The sequence below is a fragment of the Cucurbita pepo genome, chromosome 17 (genome assembly GCF_057944985.1).
Source record: "Cucurbita pepo subsp. pepo isolate OVF chromosome 17, ASM5794498v1, whole genome shotgun sequence".
NCBI lineage: Eukaryota > Viridiplantae > Streptophyta > Magnoliopsida > Cucurbitales > Cucurbitaceae > Cucurbita > Cucurbita pepo.
In genome coordinates this window covers 13,960,556-13,981,164 of record NC_141814.1, presented here as the reverse complement: position 1 = coordinate 13,981,164, position 20,609 = coordinate 13,960,556, and the positions used below count along the sequence as shown (strand labels likewise).

The window sequence follows — 20,609 nt, the reverse complement described above, 5'->3', positions numbered from 1 at the left end:
CCTTAACATTCGTGGTGCATCCTTACTACTCCCCTTTCAATTACGTTTTATCAAATTATTTGTCCTCCCCTCCACTAAAAAAGCTCCAACCAACATTCAACCAAACCCTATAATTCATTTTTTTCGATCAAACTTTCACATCAACATTTTAATTTCAATTAAAAATTTAAAATTAATGGTATAAACTCATAACATAATTTCTAAAAATTTATCATTGGAAGAATTTTCATTAGTACAGGCCTTTTATAGTAACTAAAATCGAAGTCCAAAAAATTCCTTCCTCAAAATCAATCAATCCATATAAAAGTATTGTGCTAAAAGGGAATGAAAAATTGTCATAAAGCTGCAATGATGCCTCTTTATGAGCAAATAACTTGGAGAAGACATTCCCTCAAAAAAAAATATAAGTTAGATATTTTAAAGCTATGAAAAAGCATATAAAAATAAAACTGGTCGATTGTTATTTGATGCCAAACCCATTGGTCCACTTAAATTGTTACATTCACGTGATGTGATGAAATTAAGTAACCATATTTTTACGTCGTCTCAAAAGTAATTTTTATATTTCTTATTTTGTATCAATTAAGATAACGATGTCAGATTCTCTATGATTATTCTCGAATGTATTACTCCATTTTTACGTGTATTTTCTTAATCAACCGTATTCAAAATCGTGTGAAATAGTAAAAATCAAAACCTAAATTCGTCAAAAATTTAGGGTAACATTTTGATTCATGATAAACTCGAATATTTAAGAAAATAGATATTAAAAAAAAAAAATAATAATTACCATTATGATTTTTTTTTTTTTTTTTTGGGTAAATGGATAAATGTCCAATTATGTTTTTAGTCTATTAAAAAAAAATTCTCTTCATAATATAATTTTATTTATTTATTTGGAAAATGGATAAATGTCAACATTTATTTAGAATAATTAATTAACAAAATTCTAATTCCACAATTAATTTCTTTTTTAATTCAAATAAAGAATTTTGATTATAATTTCTCTCAACAACCAAATTTACGAGCCTTTCTATCCTTCTTTAGTCTGTCACTTTCTAAACCAAATGAGTTACAATATTTAATATTTATTTAATGTTTTCACTGTTTATTTCTACCAACCATTTAAATCCTTACCCTCCTTCAATATCTTTTTTAATTTATTTCCATTTTTTAATATATATATATATATATATATATATCAAGTATGAGCTTTTTAAAAAAAAATTAGAGATTGAATTAAGAATTATAAAATATCTTTATTTAATTATAATCCAATTAATTATAAAATATTTTTAGGTGCATTTTTTCCGGTGATTGCTAAATAATTTTAATGAATAATGGAATTATTTTTCAGCGGATTATTATTTTTTTATTTTTTTATTTATAAATAAGCATTGGGTTGCATATGGAATAATTACTGAGTATTTACAATAATACATTTATGTTTTTTAAAATGAGTCCATAAAAATAATTAATTGTCAATAATAAATTTAAAATGTTATTTTTATCCAATTGTAGAAATAAGGGAAGCGTTTTCAGTATTTATAATAATAACAAAAATTAGTGGGTAGATTTGAATCATTATTAAAATACATACATTATCATTATTGAAGCATATTATGGGTAATACACATGCCTTTTATGCAATTTCAATCATAATTATACATTATTACAAAAATAATAAATGCTAAAGCAATTAGAATTACTATGCGACATATTAATTCTTAATTATTTTGTGGTCAACAATAATATCATGTTTGCTTTAATTAATTAATTAATGTAATGCCGTTCGTTATCGTTTTTTGAATTTGAGGGAGAAAAAAAACTGCAGATTTGGAATCAAGGGATCAGAATTTCATAATATTTTTTATTTGGTTTTTTTTAGGAATCATACAACTAGAAAGAAATATATTTGGTTAAGAACTAAAAGGAATTTTGAAAAAAGTTTTAAAAAGTTTAAAAGACTAAATATACTTTATTTAAAAAAAAATTATTATAAAACGTGTCTACCAACCTTATCATGAATGTATGCTAAGTATCCTAGAAAATTAATTAAATTAATTAGAACTGAGTAAGGACGAGAATATAATTATCATCTTCACCTTTATTTAGTCAACTCCGACTTCAATTTAAATAGACATATTTACTTTCAAATATAGCCTTCGAATGAATAGAACAATGAGTATGTGCATGACTTATTTATCATTGTGGAATTGAAGTAACCAAGATTTACACGAGAATTTTCACAAACTTACATATGTATTTCTCCTCACTAAAAAAAAGAAAAGAATTAAGATATTTTCAGTGTTGCTATTAATTAATGTTATGTTACAAAACTGATTTGACTAAAAACAGTTGAGCTGCAAATTAATGGGTCCCAAGGGAAACCTCTAGTGATGCTTCATCTGCACTTTGTGTTGTACTTCTACTTCAGCCTTTGGAGTTGGGGAAGCATTCACTTCACCGAACCCATTTTCAAAGCTCGACAATCGAGAATCTGAAAGAACACTGAAAAGCTGCGTGTCTACTAATAGCTGCAAACAATTCATCACATCATTTTCAACTATTTGGATGAACACATTTGTTTTGATTTCGAATTCTTTCATTGTTTTAGGCGATTATTGTTTAGGAAGCTGAAAGAACTCAGTGTTTTTGACCCAACAGAAACACAGTTGTAAGATTATTAAAATATGATGCACATGAGATTCAGCTATAAAAGTATCGTTAATGAAATGGCTAAGAAATCAAGCTGAGAAGTGGAAATCACCTTAATAAATGGTCGGTCCTTACTAGCAAACGAGTCAATAAAGCTATCTTTAAGAAGTAAAGAAACCTGAAATCATAAAAACAAAGAGCTAAGAGCTATAGAGATTGGTTGCCTATGGGATGTTAAAGTATAACAGAATGTAGATTATCTGACCCTGTCGTTATTTGATTGAACACTAGTTATGGTATGAGATCTAAGATTTGAACACAGCGAGTCCATGTATTGCCTCATGACATTCAAGAACTGGGTAGCGTATTGAGTCTGCAAATTCAAAGTTACATCTGAGAATCGAGTATGAGCACAAGGCATTGGAGTAGAAGAAAAATAAGTAGCTAAACCAACAATACTAACCTGATATTCGTTGCACCTATATACAGGATGCTTTTTGGCAATTGAACTCCTATTAGCCAATTTCGCATGGACCGGGCCAAGCTCAGAGGCTAGTTCTCTGTGTCGTGGAAGTGTTGGTAAGGAACATGTTTTCACCTGAATGAACAGGAAGTTGAAAACCAACATCAGAAACTAATTAGTGGCTTTAAAAATCTGTTTAGAATCTGATTGATGCATAAACATGGTGAAGAAAAACAAAAGGATCAGCAAAATTCCACCTAACCTGATCCTTAACCACATCAACAACAACTAGATTAGACGTCTTCATCTTTACATCCGTTGGTCTATTTAGTGTACCAACCTGAGAAATTACCAAATGGGGAAGCCGATGTTATAAAATAATCTGGATTCATTAACAAACCTTAACCTATTTGCTCAAACATCCAGATCAATGAACTTTCTATTTCAGACTTAAATCTCAGAGCTACAAGAAGAGCACTGATAAAATGAAATGTACTAATAAGAGAATTGCCTATTGCTAAATCCATTAAAAGATTCATAATCATCTAGCTTATGATATCGAGGTGATAGGTTTCTAATAAAATATCCCATTATTTCAAAATGAACTGCCTCTGATCAGCCCACAAATAAAAAGTTTGCATTTAAACGTGAGAAAGAATTTAGATAAAAGAAATCAATGTTATACTCACAATAAAGGGAACAGGTGCATCAAGGAGATCAAACATTTTTCCTGGTAGAACCTGAAAATTATCGAGATGAGCATGACCTGGGAAGTAATAATTCAAGCAAGTTCTACTTTTCCATTTACCTCATTTGGGAGGTAAAATTAAGACAACATAATAAAATATTAAACAAGTATTGCATTCCTCTTAGAAATTTGCAAGGACGGTGAAGCATCTTTCAAAATACGACCCATACCTCTGTTTTTGAGTTTTGAATTAGTACTGTGAATGTGAATTATTAAATGACGTGCATAAGAAAGAAGAGTACATCTTTCATTCAATCCAACCAACCATAATTACTTCAGAATGGGCTTTCCAGAAATACTGTGTCCTATGGAGAAGCAAACGTAACAGGTGATTTTCTACTCCAGAAAGTAGTGCTTTTAAAGTCTGACACACAAAAGTGCAATAACTCTCCAAAGCTTACAGGCTTTTTTAGGCCATATAAGAAAAATGAAAACAATTTTTTTACAAGCTGAAGAAGATAGTATTGTGTATAATAAAATAATCAAAATATTGCGTGTAATAAAATAATGAAAATTCTAATAAATCAGAATTTTTAAAGAAATTTGGGAGAAATTGTACTTTTAGTTAATCAATTAAAATACACACACACACATATATTTCAAGGCTTCAAGGCACAGAGGAGCATGCGTGCATGCACTTCATTGGACAAAGAGACTTACCATTCAAAAGACTTCCATCAAAGTTCAAATAGAGATTTTATTTCAAAAATTATATATCCTCTACAACAAGGTGAAATGGTTAGGCCATTTCCAATACCATATAAACATCGCTGATTTGTGCAAAATGCACGTGGTTGTTATTATTGATGTTAATAGGTGGTTCAAATGAATAAAAATTTGAAAAATGGTTTAGTAGAGGGATTAATATCAATGAACGTACCGGAAGAAATAAACTTTGCCATTGGAAAGGGCAAATCATAGGAACAAGGGATGACACTGTAGCAGAAAGTAGACCCTGCACTAATTGATATAATGAATGAACATCTAATCAAGTAAATAATTCATTGTAGTCAGAATAATGAAGAGCTAGATATAAACAACTAAGCACAAGATTATAAGTGAACCAAAAAAGAAAAAAGAAAATAGGACTAACATACCAAGTTCGGACACACTAGTATCACTTGTTTTTCTAATAAAATCCCTGCAACCAATTGCAAAACCTGAAAAGACGACGTGATCAGACTTCTAAATCATGAAAAACGAATTTTCAAATGCTTGAAATCAACGTACTTCGAAAATTTAAGAAGCACTCAAGTCAGAATATGGAAAAATGTACCAAGGGCATTCAAAAACAAACCCACAAAAGAAGCACTCAAGTTATTGGACACAAAGCTATTGGTTGTCAAGAAGCTGTGATCTCAATATTGCGTCAAGTAGTCCCAAATAAAGAAACAGATCTTGAGGAATAAACATTGCAGAGAAAGCTCATGACATGACGTAAAAATGAAGTAAGAACAAACCATTTTAGGATCAGGGAAAAAGATAGGGGAAACAATATTAACTGACAAAACAACCGTATACTTGAGTAAGTTAATTGAATTAAGGAATCTGCAAGGGAGTTGCGAGAATTCATTCTAAAACTAATAGAAGTGCAAAATTTTTGGACCTGCAGAATTAACTGAAAAGCATTGTGCTTACAGTTTCAAGAGAGAGAGCTCGGCATAGAGTGGCTGTTGTCCACATTGACAAGGCACGAGTTTCTTCAGCTGTAGCCAACTTTGTTTTGACCTATCACAGATTTAATCGCCCCTTAAAGTGATGCTAAACAAACCCTAAGAACAATGAGCAACAAGAGAAATACCTCAATGGGGTTCAACGAGTCTAGATATTTTTCACAAAATCCAAGGGATGCAATTGCAGGTCTTCTATATTGAATAGATTGCAAATGTTCTAGAGGTTGAAATAATAATTCACATCCCCATTCAGGAACAGGAAGAGAATGATATCCACAGACTATTTGTAGCACGTCATACTTATTCTCCTATCATAACAAAACCATGAAGCAAATGATTAGATCAAGAATAATCTAAAAAGAAACTAGTCATTCAAGGAAAATTGGCAATCAAAATCAACCAACCCTAGCCCATTCCATTATCAAGTCATCACTGTATTCCTGTTCGCAATTTGGAAAAAGATCATCATCCTCATCTTGTGAAGCCACACTTCTAACTGGACTGCCATATGATATGATATCACTGAAATTGGAACTGGGGAAAAGGTGTCTTATACTAACAATATATGAGCATATTAGATATCAGGGTAAATCACCACCTGAACAGGTATTCGGAACTCCCTAGGCTTTCTAATGCACGATGTCTTGATGAGAAAGATCCCTCTGCGCATAGGTGACCACTCTCGCAACTTCCATTACTTCTTTCCAGCTTCCAAAAAATTGAAGACAGCTATAAACTCAGCAATCACCAAAAGATAACCACAAAAGGAACTACACGTGCCATCTAATATTAATTGAGGTTTTTTAGAAGAGTCCTTATAACAATTCTACATTGGTACAATTGAGAACTTTCTTGCAGCCTCAAACTATCATAAAGGAAATTTTAATCACTCATTTTTGTTTTTCCTTACTTGACTCAAATCCAAAGTGTCGCTGGTTGTGCTACTTTCAGGAGATCGAGGTTCTGACATCTTCGTTGAAGAGGTTAAGATCTCATCATCAGATATAAGTCCTGCAGCAGCAGCAGTAAGGGCCACTGCACTGTCAATTGGTATTGCTGATGCCATCCATTCACTTGTGGACTCCCTTTCAGGGGAGTCGACATTCGCACTGTGATTTGAACTTGACACTGATGGCACATAATCAGTGAGAGAAATTTCACTAATAAACTGAGTTACACGATTCAAACGTTCCTGGGCTATTACACTGCAGACAATAACCAAACAAAGGTTGAGTTATTTAGATCCCAGATTATTCTATCTTGAATCTGTTTGTCCTTTAGAGAAACAGAATTACAAAGGACCTGTTCAGCATCTCAAAGTGTGACTCAAAGAAAGGTACTCTGGTTAACAGACAATAGCAGCGAGGTGCAGAAACCAAAAAACGGCTGCATAGTCCAGAAGAATTAGAAAGAGAATTTGAGATGCCTAGAATACAGGGTGGCCTCTGAACAATTTCTTGCACATGTAAGCACACACCATAAAGAGTTGAATTGTTGGCAACCTGAAGGAAAAGAAAGTAGCTTCAGCCACCATTTATTCCTATTTCTTCTATGAAATAAGCATATGGAAGTGAGTAAAAAGATCAAAGAAACTCCCACTTGAAAAGATAAAATGGCTTTAGATAAAGAGTGGATAAAAAATACGCACCAAAATCCCAAGAAAAGAAAAGAACTGGGATGGTTCAAGTTTCAGAAACTTAATTTCAGTCAATATTTTACACTTCCACAACAAGACAATAGGTAAAAGAAAGCCATCTGAACAATACTTCAAGATTTGAAATCAATGCAAAGAAGAAAAGGAAGATGTTATCGTAAACTTGCAAACACAATTAAAATAATATACAACCAAGTAACTCGACTAGAAATCAAAAGGCATGTGAATCTTGTATTTACTCATGAATCACAGTCTTGCATCAAAGATCAAGGACGTCAAAGAAAATTTGAAAAGAAAAACGTCCATCATTTAACTTAGACATATATCTAGTGACAAAAAGAACTTTAGATCCAAGATTAGCTGAGGAGGCAATCACAAAATTTACCTTAAGAGAAAAAATAAATGCCAAATCATCTCTTTTCAAATGTTCCTGTGACAAATAGAAGAGGCTAGCATCATTATGTTTTTGGAAACTAAAAAGTAAATTAACAGCTTATGAATAAATCTAAAAATAATTTACTCGTCAAAAACATCCTCAACAAAAAAAAAAAAAAAAAACAAAGCAAGGATAAACTTCACCAAACCATACTTTACTACTGCTCAGAACTACAAAAGAAGGAAACTAGGATCACCAAGAACAGTGGTTCCATTTGCATATGTGTTTAAGTGATGCTCCAAATGGATCAACAAGGCTAACTGTATGATCCACGGCAACAAGGAAGCTACACACATTTATTAAAAAATGAGTTGCTTCACTTGGACATATTACAAGCATTACCATTTCTTATGTCGTTACAAGCACTATGATCATCAAAGATAAATATACAACCAGATGCAAGAGATGATAGATTTTTATGACATCTTAAAAATAAAAATTGTCTACACCATAAAAGGAAGAAAAAAATATTGATGTGCTCATAAAACTTTGTTCCAATGAAAAAGGTTTATTAAAAGAGTCAAAATACAGAACAATAATGGAGAGCCGAATGATTTGATGGAAGATATCAAGATGGGTACAGACACGTGATTATGTTTAAGAAATACGATGAAGAAAAATGGGTAATATAAAGAAATCCAAAGGGTTAAATATATATTAATATATACTGCCAAATGATAATACAGAAGATAACTTATAAAATTTCATCCAACCCAACAGACCCAGTCGACTGTTCAAATGTAACCCACCTAAGTTTAGTTATGAAAGTTAACCTGGTTGCCAATTTCCTAGTGTCTATACTTGATCTTACTGTTATAGTTCCATGTTTGGATGATTAAACTCGTCTAGGAGCAGAGAGAAAAGTAGACGGAGGAAGGCATATATACGCTAAGTTGACATGACAAAATACATTAATATTGGCACTAGGTACCTGACCATAAACAATTTCATTCAGATCGCTGAGTGATGGAGTCCTCTCCATCAATTGTGCCTGCATTAGAGTCAATGTGTGAAATTTCATTCTACTAGGGAACAAACATTTCCAGAAAATAGAACAAACTACAACGATCAAGTCAGTATTAAACATTAAGGCCATTATGATTCAAAGAGAACATTAATGAGAAGTTAAAAGCACGGTAAACGTAAACTACTACCTAATGCACAATAATCCACAAAATAAGTAGAGGGAAAGATGATACCTTAATGATACCATTAATTTATTTTAGAAATTAATTGTCATCGTATACTCTTTTTTTCATTCAAGATATTCATTAATGGTATAAATTCCCAAAGAAAAAAAAATATCATAACTCACATCTGCTGAACACCACAACAATAGTTTATTCACATTTAACCATTGATTTGTAAACAAATAGCTTATTTTAAATTCAAACGCTGATCAACATATAAATTATATGGAACATGTTGGTGATAGAGAATAAAATTTGACACTTGCAGATATACTTCACCTGGTTTCCTAGATTTTGATTTTCACATAAATGGATAAAAGCAATATAATGAATAATGGATAATATTTAACCAGCCTAACCTTCCTTAACACATCATGGCTGATGGATAATAGCTCACCTTAACACCTGCAGGAAAACAAAAGGCAGACAAATCCTTCATACGCATTGGCAGCCTCTTCCCCGGTGGATACTTAAAAAGAATCTGTAGATACAAGTACATGATTTCATCAACATGCAAATATACGAACGCAAGAATGAAATAGTTGACCATCTTGTCATGTTGTTCAACCTACTTCTCAACTGCATTGCTTCAGTGAGATGCCAAAAATAAACATGAACGAGGTGTCCTATAGAAATGGGGACCCGATTGGTCTTCAAAACCTTCATCCCAAATTTTATGCGAGTAGATTTCTTAAGCAAACTAAGTTTTCAGTAGGCATAACAAAAAAGAAGGATCTCAAATATCATTACAAAGAATTAACTCACTACACAATGGATCATTCTACAATGGAAAGAAAAGAGTTCTACCAAACTACTGATCCAGATAAAGAGTTAACCTGAGGTTCCAGCAGGGGAACTGGTGGCTTTCTATTCTCTAACCTTCTGATATCTGTCATCTCAGCATTTCTCTTTTGTGACTCCCATTTTTTTCTTCTAGCAAATGCATTTTCCACAGTCTCAAGGTTAGTATCCGGATGGAGCCCCGCAATAATGAAGTGTTCAAAGAGAGAGGTGGGCTCCTGGTATACACCGTCCTATAAAATATGAACATATTAAAATTAATCCTATCATTTTTCTTTTCCTATTTATCCAACCATAGTAGATACATTTAGCTTAATAAAAACCATGCAATCATCCGACATCTGTTGGAGCACCGGTTCGCCTCATCCACATGCAACTGGATAGTTATACCCATCTTATCTTACGAGTTTCATCTCAGACTGAACTACCAACTCATTTTTTTCTACTCAATCATAACAGTTCAGCCATTTTAACGCTAATCTGAACTAGTCATATTTGTATACGTCATATGAGGAAATTCCATAAGAGCAGTGGATGATGATTATCATAAACATTGAAAAAGCAGAACAGCCAGTAATTCCAAGAACGTTTTTATACATGACTAATTTACAACCATGTGGAAGTAGAAAATATTTGAGAACATTGAAAAACTTCAGTCCAAGGGGAGCCTGGTTTTGGAAATAAAACAGGGTATTGCTTCATTATAACATCACCCAAAACGTGCATTAAAAAACATAACTCGTTTTTTCTGTATCGAAAACAAACATGTCCTGCTTCAGTCTCGAAACCCGGAAAAAACCAAGTTGTAGTAGAAAGAATAGAGAAAACATGGAATCAATTAGATACCAGAGTTTTGGAGTGAAACTGATACCACTGACGTTTTTGGTTCGCCATGATCTCAGGATCGAAACTATAGAAGGCGTAATCGTCATCGCGTGTGTCTCTCCCCCATCCCCAAGCCTTCTGCACATGGGATTTCAATCTCTGGATACTGTTGGATCGTCTGTGTTTTGCATTCGGAATTTCACTCCTAGCACGTCGATGTCCCATCCCCGCGTCCTGCAACCCGGTGCCCCCATGATAAACGCTATTGAGAGCTTCACCGGCCACCCGAAACGCCTCCTCCGAGAACTGTTGCAACGCCCAGACAGGCGACGGAGGCCGCTCGTCCGCCAATTCGCCATCTTCCTTAGTCTCCATTCTTAAACAATCAATTCATCATCAACGCTCATTGCACCAATTAATCAGCTCCATCATTACATTCTCAATCCCCCAATGATTTTGAAGCAGAGGTAGATGGAAAACAAAACCAAATTCACAACGAGGTCCCTCTGAAAACACGATTATCATGGATTAAACCACCCCCCAAGTGAAAAAGAAGCTGAAACATTCCCAAAAATCCACGTCTAGTGCATCAGCACGTGAATGTTCAAGGCATACAGGAAAAAGAAGGAATCCCCTGAGGTAGCAAACGGAAGGGAAGGGAAACAGATACAGGAAGCAAGAGGCGAGTTATGAATGGGATTGGATTTGCAGAAGTGAAAATGATGATTGAAAACGTGAAATGGGAAAGAGTGCAGAGAAATAAAGAACAGAGAAATGGGGGAAGATATGGTGGAAATGGCAGAAATCACCTGAATGAACGAATGAACGAACGAAGGAATGTGAGTTTGGAAGTTGGTGTTGGGAGGGAGCGGAAGCGGAGGAGAGATGGAGAAGAAATTCATCAAAAATAGGAAACAAATCAAACAAAGAAAGGAAGTTTTGTTGAAACCAATAGAGAGAGAGAGAGAGAGAGCGAGAGAGAGAGAGAGAGAGAGAGAGAGAGAGAAATTTCTAACATTTTATTTTAATAATCATATTGTATAAATTATATATTCAACTATATTTTCACATTTAAATTTTTATTTCTTTGTTGTGAGAAAGCCGACGTGTCGTTTAGCCAAAAACTACAACTTTCACCGGTCGGAAAATCTGGGCCCACTTTCCGAAGATTTTCAAGTTCTCTGCCGTTGATTTTGGCGCGACCGTTACGGTTTGATGTCCACCGTTGGATTTTGGCGCGGCCCTTTCTTATTTTACGCGCATCTACATGCAATTAATGTTCATAATTGATTTACGTGAAATAAATTAGTTAAATTAAAAATTTAGGAAGAGGTTTATATTTATTTGTTTGTCAAAATTATAAATTTAATTCTTAAATTTTCTAATTTTTAAAAATCTATCATGATTTAGAGGAGCCAAGTTGACTTTATTATTATTCGCTTTTGAATGGAATCTACTTTTCAATTATTTTGCCTAATTCATTTAAGACTTGGATTTTAATTTCATGCTCATTCCATTTTTATTTATGAAATGAAAAAAAAAAAAGAAGAAAAAAAACAGAGTCACCTAAATATTTAGCATCAATTAGGAAGCTTCGTGAAATGAAACTTTATACATATATAATTTGTTAAGATGTGAAATGGAACAAGTTTAGGCTCTATTGTCATTGATGTTTAAATAATTAAATGTAAGCAGAGCACATGCTTTGTTCACTACATGTATGGGATGGATAAATGTCTACCTATGAAAATGTTTGGACAAATTTAGTTGAACTATAAATTTTTCCATGACACAAAATTGACAGAAACATGATAGAAATATAACGATGAATGGAATGGTGATGCATACTCCCGTAATACTAGAATTTTTTTGGAAACAGAACTCGAAAAGGAAAAGTTTTAAAGCATGCAATATTGTCGTAGGTGGAAGTAGGGAGGCACATGCATGGTTTGTCTAGATAAACGTTCATTCAAACATTGCTATAAAAAATAAATTGTAAAACTTTTGGAAAGCTGTGAAAGGTTTTAGTTTCATAAGAAACTTGGGATGAGAGCAAAGAAGCAACACCTATCCCATTTCCACTATATCTTTTAGGTGCCTCATTTTCCCATGTGAACACAACTACTAGGAGAATCACAGAACTTCAAGGAATGACTGTACTTGGATTTTCAATGAAATGACCTAACACATTCATCATCATCAAAACCATCCTAACTTAAATGGATTAACTGCTTTGAATCATAGAGGCATCAAATACTCGTACCAAATTTAAGAATAAAGCTAAAACATCATTCATTACACACATGAACCAATGAGAAACATCACATAAGATTTCAACAGCATTATTTCTGAAACTTGCATAATGAAGAAACAGAGATTCTTGTTCTAGTTTAGGGATGGGCAGAAAGAACGCACCGCAGGCAATCGCCTCCGTGCATCAGATCAAAGGCTTTGTTGATCTCCTCCAGGGTCAACTCGTGGGTTATGTATTCGTCGACTTTGATTTCCTGCAGCATGGATGAGATAGTAATAAGCATCTTAAACCTTTGAAAAGTAGAAGTGTTTGTTGCTAATGGTTTTCAAAATCTTGCAGACGTTTTCAGAAAGTGCAATTAATAAACAAGTACAATTGTCAACTTATTTTTCTAAAAGATGAACAAAAACAAAATAAAAGCTGAAGATACCTTCTTCAAGTACTTCTCAACAAGCCAAGGCACTTGAGAACGACTTTTGAAACCACCAAAAGCTGTTCCTTTCCAGACACGACCAGTCACTAACTGGAAAGGCCTCGTGGATATTTCCTGGCCAGATGCTGCGACCCCCACAATGACCGATTGCCCCCAGCCCTGGTAAGAATATGCATGCACGTTCACAATCTTATGTTAGCTACTTCAATTGATATATCAAGTCATTCAAATTTGTTATGCCACTCGCCTTGTGGCAGCACTCCAGAGCAGATCTCATCACATTGACATTCCCTATGCACTCAAAACTATAGTCAACACCGCCATCCGTGAGATCAACGATGACCTGCTGAATTGGTTTGTCATGTTCCTTTGGGTTCACAAATTCAGTCGCTCCAAATTTCTTAGCTGCAAGGTATCGGTAAATTGTGTCATAACAAACACCAGACATCTCATTGCCCCCTTAAGAATCATGGGACAAAGACAAATCTTCTCATACCCCGTCAGGTTCATGATATTCAAGCACCAAACAGCAGATTTGAGCGTTAAAAAGCTAGGAAAAGTTACCATTTAAATCAAACAAAATAAAGAAAAATGTGATTTTTCTTGTAGGAGAAACTGATTTCATCGATTGAATAAAATAGCAAAAGACGAAAGGATGATAAACAAAAACCAAAACCAAAACAAACAAAAAAAAAAAAAAAAAAAAAAGAACGAAAAGACCATTAATCTCTATCCTTCTGATCATAAATGGTAAAGAACAAGAAAACAAACATCCAAAAAATTGACATACATATTAAAAAAATTAGTAAGAATCTAGTCAAGGAGAATTCCAGTTATGCTCAAACAAAGATGACTCACAAAAATCTTATAAAAAGAAGAAAAAAAACACATTTAGTTATGGTGAGTGGCTTATTTTACCTTCGAGTCACACTCCACATTGTAGTTAACAGAAAGCAGACTAGATCTTTCTTTATCATTTTTTTAATTGATGTGACATTAATTTATTTATTTTCTATTTATTTAGTGGCTGACGTTGGAAATTATATTTTTATTAAAAAAATTATTAAAAAAAAAAAAATCTCTCCCTTATATTCTTTCCTCTCCCACCCCCACCCACCACCCCCCAGTTATTTCCCTCCTACGCCCAGCTCGGTGACTCAACCCGAGACCCCAACGCCTCCTGTCTCTCTCTTCTCCACCCATTGCCAGCAGCCATTTCCCCTCTGAAGTTTCAGATCTCAAACCTCATCCAACCTCAAGTTTCAGATTTCGAACTTCAAATTTCTTCAAAAATTGAAGTTTAAGTTCTCCCACAACCATTAGATGCCATCTAATGCGAGACCCATAAGGCAAAACTCCAGATCGTTTAGCCAATCGTTCCATTTCTTCAAAAAAAAACACAAATCCTTGTGGAAAATAAAATAACAAGAATCATGCTAAAAATAGGTAAAATCTTCCCTATCTGTTCACAATATACACATTTGTAACTTATTTCGTATTGCTTAAAATTGGTAATCACAGATGAATCGGAATCAAGGAGATAGATCTGCCGAGACAAATCAGGGACCGGAATGAAACAGATCTTTCTTCTTCGTTTCCTACGGCGGCAAGAATTTAGGTGGGGAGGGCGATTGTCAGTGTAGGGAAGAGGAACGGCAGTCGTGGGTGAGGTGGGTTGTGAGGGTGGAGAGAATAGAGAAATAAGAGATAAAATAGAACAAGATAAAATGGAAAATATTATTTTCTTTTTAAGAAAAAATAAATCCACCCCAACTAAATAAATATAAAATTCATATATATAATCCACAATGCCTCAAAATAAAAAAAAAATTTAAAAAGTCTAGTCAACCTTATATATTTTGAAGTTAACATGCTTACTAAAAAAAAGTCAACCCAAATTTCTAAATAAGTTGAACTTAGTATCATATTGAACTCATTTTATTTTTAAAATTTAGAAGAAAAAGAAAAGAGTATTAAAATTTGTTGTCCATATAGTCATAGTCATACACTCTTCAAAAGTATCTTTCCTCCCTTCTTTATCTTTCTAAACTATAATAGCATATTCAAGAAAATATATTATCAACAGAAAATTTTGATAAAGCTAATTGAAGATGCATGGAACTGTTTATCTAATCAACACTGCAGCAGGAGAAATCTCAAGAACAAATTTTCATATTTATACTTACGAAGCACTTGAGCTAAAATTGTCTGAAAAATAATAGTGATTTTAAAAGTTTAAAATCAATCCCTAATGTCCCTTTAGTCTCTTGCCCTCCCCTGCCCCTTGGGAAAAACCCGCCACACTTCTTACATGTTTGTGTTGTGCTTGTGTTTATGCAGGAAGTCGCAAACCAGTTACAAAACATGACCATGATGAAATTAAAAAAATAAAATCACAAACTCAAAGATTATAATTTGCTTTATAATAACTCTTCTTTAGATTATAACTTCAAGAAATAGAGCATAAAAGTGAAAAACAAGGTATACCAATTTCAAACTTTTTGCTGTCAATATCAATGCCGATTATACGTGAGGCACCAGCTGCTTTGGCACCTTCTGCCACCTGTCAAATTTATGGTAACAGGGAAATTGATGCTATTAGCCAAAGAAACAATTTAGCTGATAAGAATAAAAAAAAGATAAATATGAAAGGGGTTGAATTATATTTCTAGGTTCATGAAGAAATGACGAGCAGCAATCAAGCCTTTGCAAACATCAATGTTTGAGAAGGCTAAGAGCAGACTAACTTTGCTTAGAGAGGCAAAGCATGAGCTTTGTGTAATACAGACAAGCTAATATATAGCATTAAAAAAATGCAAGACCCCAATGTAACAGTATCAATAATATTTAAAGCTAATGGGTAGAAAACTCATTATCAATTGTCATTTTTAGTAAAGCTTCCATTTTTTGACAGCACAGTCATAATCACATACGATCAGCGTATTCTATAATACTAGTCCCTTGCATTTATTCTTAACCTGTGATAAAAGTAGTATTAGAATTATATATCTACATGCATTATTTAGCTTTCATATTTCAAAATATTAGTCCGTAATATTCTTATAGCTATCACGTGCAGCCCATCTGCCTTTAACGTATAAGGCTATAACTATAAGACTCTATGCCTTCCAATGGAGGCGTACATCTCTGGTGAGGTGCAAGCCTCCAAAAAACCAGACATGTAAGATCAAAGGGTGAAATTGAGTTTCATTTTGGAGCTCATTGACACCTCAAAATTCTTCTAAAACATTGACAAACATCAATTTTTGAAGAACTCCTTGCTAAATTAGAATCAAGATGAGGTTGATTTAGAGGAAAGAAGGGGCAGTCAAAGAACGGTAAGGTCTTATATGAAGCTTACAGCGAGGCCTACAGTCCCCAGGCCAAAAATAGCAACATTGGACCCTGGCTCTACTTTTGCTGTGTTCCAAACAGCTCCAAGACCTGAAAATACCATAAGCAACAGCTTTTAATGAATTCTGAATAGATATTATTTTACGTGAAGAGATTCATTCAAAAGAAACGAATGGATCAGAAAAACAAAAGGCAAACTGAACGTCAGCTGCATTGTCTCCCCTTCGATAGAAAACACACTTGACAATTAAACTTCAACAAACAAATAGATCTCTTTATCTAAAATTTTCCTTTCTCTTCCGAAATTTTTCACAGATGAAACAGGATAATGATGCTAGTCAGTTCAAAGTCTGCAGTGATTACGGAGGGGGAGTTGGGACTGTAATTTGGTATGCCAGAATTTTTTCCTTCTTTCCTAGTGGTTGTGAGTTGTGACATGTTCGTTGAGAGCCTTTGGCATCCTGACCTCATGCTAATTGATTGAATGCTAATATAGTTTTCTTTGGCACCTATCGTAACCCATAGAAGGTCTTTTCCTCGTCTTTCAAGTTTACTGACTTGTTAGTTCCCACTTTCATTGGTGGGATCATAGTTATTCCTTTTCTTTTTTGGGCGTTTTGCTCTTGTATTTAAAGGTGTAGAAATTGTCCAACTACAAAAGTAATAGATATTGATGCAAGTTTAACATATCACTACCTGTGGGAACACCACATCCAAGAAGGCATACTTTATCCAAAGGAGCCGCGGGGTCAATCTTTGCAACACTAACATCGTGAACAACAGTGTATTGACTAAATGTTGACGTGCCCATGAAGTGATATATAGGTTTTCCATTTATAGAGAAACGACTCTGACGATCTGACATCATTACTCCCACCCCCGTGGCAGCACGAACTTTGCCACAAAGGTTAGTTTTCCCCGATTTGCAAAACTTGCATTCTCGACATTCTGCTTGGTAGCAAGGAATGACATGATCTCCAGGCTGAACTTCAGTCACACCTTCACCAACACTCTCTACAATCCTGCCCATGGGTTTTATATTGCCGCTTAAGCAATGAAATAAATATATAATAAAAACGAGAATATCTGGCATCCGACTTCAAAAAGAAAGTTATATACCCTGCAGCCTCATGACCTAGAATACAGGGGAAGAGACCTTCAGGGTCCTGAAAAGAGATGAAAATCAGACCTCAGAACTTGATATTGAGAGACTCGAGTTTTTACTTGTGCAGGGAATAAAATAATGATAATGATGATAATAACAAAGCACAACATTGAAAAGAGAAATATGCAAATAATTAATCACAGAACATGTAGGTCCTCGATGCATTTTAGGGGCAAGCTCTTGGTTGTAACATTTATTCCATAGCCAAAAGCTCCTGCTTTATTTACAGGATTGAAGCTCGAATGTTCTTCACAACACTACTTTCAGTATGCAAAAAAACTTGCAAAATATTTCACATGTAAGGGAGGTGCCACGTGAACTGGAGAGATAATGAACTAATTACATTTTAGCTATCAAAGTGTTTGGGGCTTGGTTGTCTTCCCCTCTTTTGTATTTCATTCCATGCATGAAATTGTTACTTATCCAAAATAAATAAAAGACATCTTGGTTATCAAAGTGATTGACTTTTAGTTGTAAATTAATAGCACTAGTTTACCATATTTCCTTGATCCCTAATTCTAGACACTCCACCGTTTGGAATAGCACGCCCCAAAAGTAGCAAGGTTTGTGAAAGACAACGAACTGCCAATTAAACCATAGAATCAATTGGTACATGACTAAAAATTGAGAAACAAGTTTTACACAACCTATTTGATCTTCAATTTTTTAAAGAGAACCAGTTTTCAACCAAACGAAGGAAAATACAAAAACAGCCCATCACAAATAATATCAAGCCAGGAATAGGAAGAACAATTAGGCTACAAGTGAAGCAAAGAACCGGATCTAGCCAACGCTATTAAGATTTTGAAGAATTTGCAACAATACGCCATAAAGAAGACATCTCAAGTGGAAACCTTAAATCTCGAAGGCCATCCAACCTTGGAGCTAGGATCTTGATATTTAGAATTTCAATTATCTAATTGTCTCAGACCGCATGGCTGGCACACCCAAAGCCAACCTTGTCCAAATGGCCGAACTCTAACAGAACCAAACATAACACAGCATGCAGAAACCCGGAGTTCCTAATCTGAGCACATCATAACAATCACAAATGCATAAAGAACAACGAATGCGTTCCCTTCCACCACCCAACAGAGCGGTACTAAAAACCACGAACTCGATTAATAAAAAAAAAAAAAAAACGAAATCTAATAACCCTCATTGAATCACTCGAAAACAATACAGAATTAGTAAACAATACGCGCCAGAAAATGACCGACAATTGAACCGATTATGATTTGAGAAATTAAAGAAGAGAAAAACAACCTTGCCACTCCAGGTATAAGCATCGGTGTGACAAAGAGCAGTGTAGAGGATCTTGACTCGGACCTCGCCGGCTTGTGGCGGAGCCACCTGAACATCCTCGATCACCAATGGCTTATTGGGTTCCCAGGCCACCGCCGCTGGCAAGAATCAAAAGAGATCGAACTGAATCAAAAGAATCGACGGCAGAAAAGAAGTGAAATGTGTGTAGGGAGTACCTTTGCATGTGATAACTTGACCTTGAGTGGCCATGGATAGAACTGAAAGTACAGTGAAAGAAATTGAGGAAGAAGATGAGGAGGAGGCAAACCAAAATGTCTCTATTTATACTTCAAATAATAGCGCCTCTACAATTTTTTTCTTTTATTTTTTCCTCTTTTTTTCCCTTTTATTTGCGGACTAAAAATCTCTTACCTTCGTCCTTTTAAGATATAATTGATGTCATGTCTCAACTTTACTTAAATTAATTGAGATTAAATATTCTTCACTTCTTCTACATACAATATATATATATATATAAAAAGAGGTCCAACCGGATAGCCCAATAATCAAAAGGCCGGCCCAGTGGCTTAAAGGGTTCATAAGGCCCAATCATTTGGGCCTTTTTTATAAAAGGATTTCTACATTGTTCTAGAATTATACATTATCCAATTTTTTATAATCCAGAACCATTCTGTCTAAATTTAGTTTAAACATAAATCACGTTCTAAATATGAAATCAAATTTGATTTAATTAATATAATTCAAATTTAATCTAATAATATTATTGTAACGCACCTTTAGAATTTGATACTAGATGATCTCGATATTCTTCTACATCTTTTATGATATAACCACGTTACTTACTTATCACTTATAAAATTAAAAACTATCTCATAAACTAGCACGAATCATTTCATCATATTTTATCTTCGTTCACATAGGACGCCACAAAAAAAAAAAAAGTAAGATAATAATTTTCATTTATTTTAAATTTTTAAATTTTCATATTATTTAAATCACTTTAATTCGAATATGATATAAGTTTATCCACGCAAACATTCCAAATAAATTAAAACCTAAAATAAATCCCACCAATTTTGTTTATATATTAAATAACAATGCATTATTGCCTTCGAGATGCAATGTATGTCCTCGAAACAAAAAAAAAATAGTAATAAATAAATAAATACAAAGCTCATGTATTATTTAATTTATTCTGAAATTAAATGAATATCAATTAATATTTATAAAGTTGAAGTGTGAACACGTTGAAATAGCCGTAGAAGTCAAAATTCACCCAAATTTTAAAATATTAATATATTTATTTTATTAGATAGCATTGGGTAACTACTACCACATGCTTAAAAATAAAAAAGATAGTTTTTTGGCTCGAAATATATTAAATCAAAATACGGAATTATTCAATAACAAAAAGGATAAAATGAAAATGAAGAGAGATCGCACGTGGGACGAAGATGGAGAATTGGGTCCTAATATGACATGGCATCAACTGATTGGTCCAGAGAGGAAAAGGGCCTGAGAAAAAGCTACGTCGGTGTGTTTGTAAATAACTTCGGTCAAACTTCGATATTTCGGTCTTCCATTCTAACTCCGCCACGTGTCTAAAAGAATCTGGTCAACGATTTGACCAAGTAAACGGGATTTCACAAAATTACGTTCGCTTCCGACAACGACAAACAAATGGATAAT

The 20,609-nt window shown here is 33.9% G+C and overlaps 2 protein-coding genes across 3 annotated transcripts; both read right to left on the bottom strand.

Moving 5' to 3' along the window:
• Positions 1–2,126: 2,126 nt before the first annotated feature.
• Positions 2,127–11,450, bottom strand: LOC111778042 (uncharacterized). 2 transcript variants are annotated; one of them, XM_023657653.2, is made up of 19 exons: positions 10,470–11,450; positions 9,659–9,856; positions 9,220–9,303; positions 8,564–8,623; positions 7,582–7,626; positions 6,845–7,044; positions 6,453–6,747; positions 6,141–6,250; positions 5,947–6,043; positions 5,671–5,850; positions 5,508–5,597; positions 4,967–5,029; positions 4,750–4,824; positions 3,811–3,861; positions 3,384–3,461; positions 3,122–3,256; positions 2,924–3,031; positions 2,771–2,836; positions 2,127–2,537 (listed from the first exon to the last, which is right to left on the bottom strand). In XM_023657653.2, exons 1-19 carry the CDS (start codon positions 10,821–10,823, stop codon positions 2,394–2,396), a joined length of 2,433 nt encoding a protein of 810 aa, XP_023513421.2. In that variant the 5' UTR covers positions 10,824–11,450; the 3' UTR covers positions 2,127–2,393. The 2 variants fall into 2 exon arrangements, with proteins under 2 accessions (XP_023513421.2, XP_086975378.1); XM_087119252.1 differs by having other exon boundaries at positions 10,495–10,635.
• Positions 11,451–12,689: 1,239 nt separating this feature from the next.
• LOC111778671 (alcohol dehydrogenase class-3) lies at positions 12,690–19,291 on the bottom strand. The gene is made up of 9 exons (XM_023658627.2): positions 19,136–19,291; positions 18,921–19,057; positions 17,609–17,655; positions 17,186–17,511; positions 16,497–16,579; positions 15,623–15,698; positions 13,383–13,540; positions 13,133–13,294; positions 12,690–12,955 (listed from the first exon to the last, which is right to left on the bottom strand). The coding sequence occupies exons 1-9, from the start codon at positions 19,167–19,169 to the stop codon at positions 12,839–12,841; spliced, it is 1,140 nt and encodes a 379-aa protein (XP_023514395.2). The 5' UTR covers positions 19,170–19,291; the 3' UTR covers positions 12,690–12,838.
• Between the last annotated feature and the right edge of the window lie 1,318 nt (positions 19,292–20,609).

Coding starts and splice junctions, on each gene's coding strand:
- LOC111778042 (XM_023657653.2), bottom strand. CDS start 10,823: ATGGAGACTAAGGAAGATGGCGAATTGGCGGACGAGCGGCCTCCGTCG. Junction 7,045..7,581: donor CATTTATTTTTTCTCTTAAG/GTAAATTTTGTG, acceptor CTTTTCCTTCAG/GTTGCCAACAATTCAACTCT. Junction 4,825..4,966: donor TACTAGTGTGTCCGAACTTG/GTATGTTAGTCC, acceptor CAATTAGTGCAG/GGTCTACTTTCTGCTACAGT.
- LOC111778671 (XM_023658627.2), bottom strand. CDS start 19,169: ATGGCCACTCAAGGTCAAGTTATCACATGCAAAG. Junction 13,295..13,382: donor CTCTGGAGTGCTGCCACAAG/GCGAGTGGCATA, acceptor TATTCTTACCAG/GGCTGGGGGCAATCGGTCAT. Junction 12,956..13,132: donor TTGAGAAGTACTTGAAGAAG/GTATCTTCAGCT, acceptor TCCATGCTGCAG/GAAATCAAAGTCGACGAATA.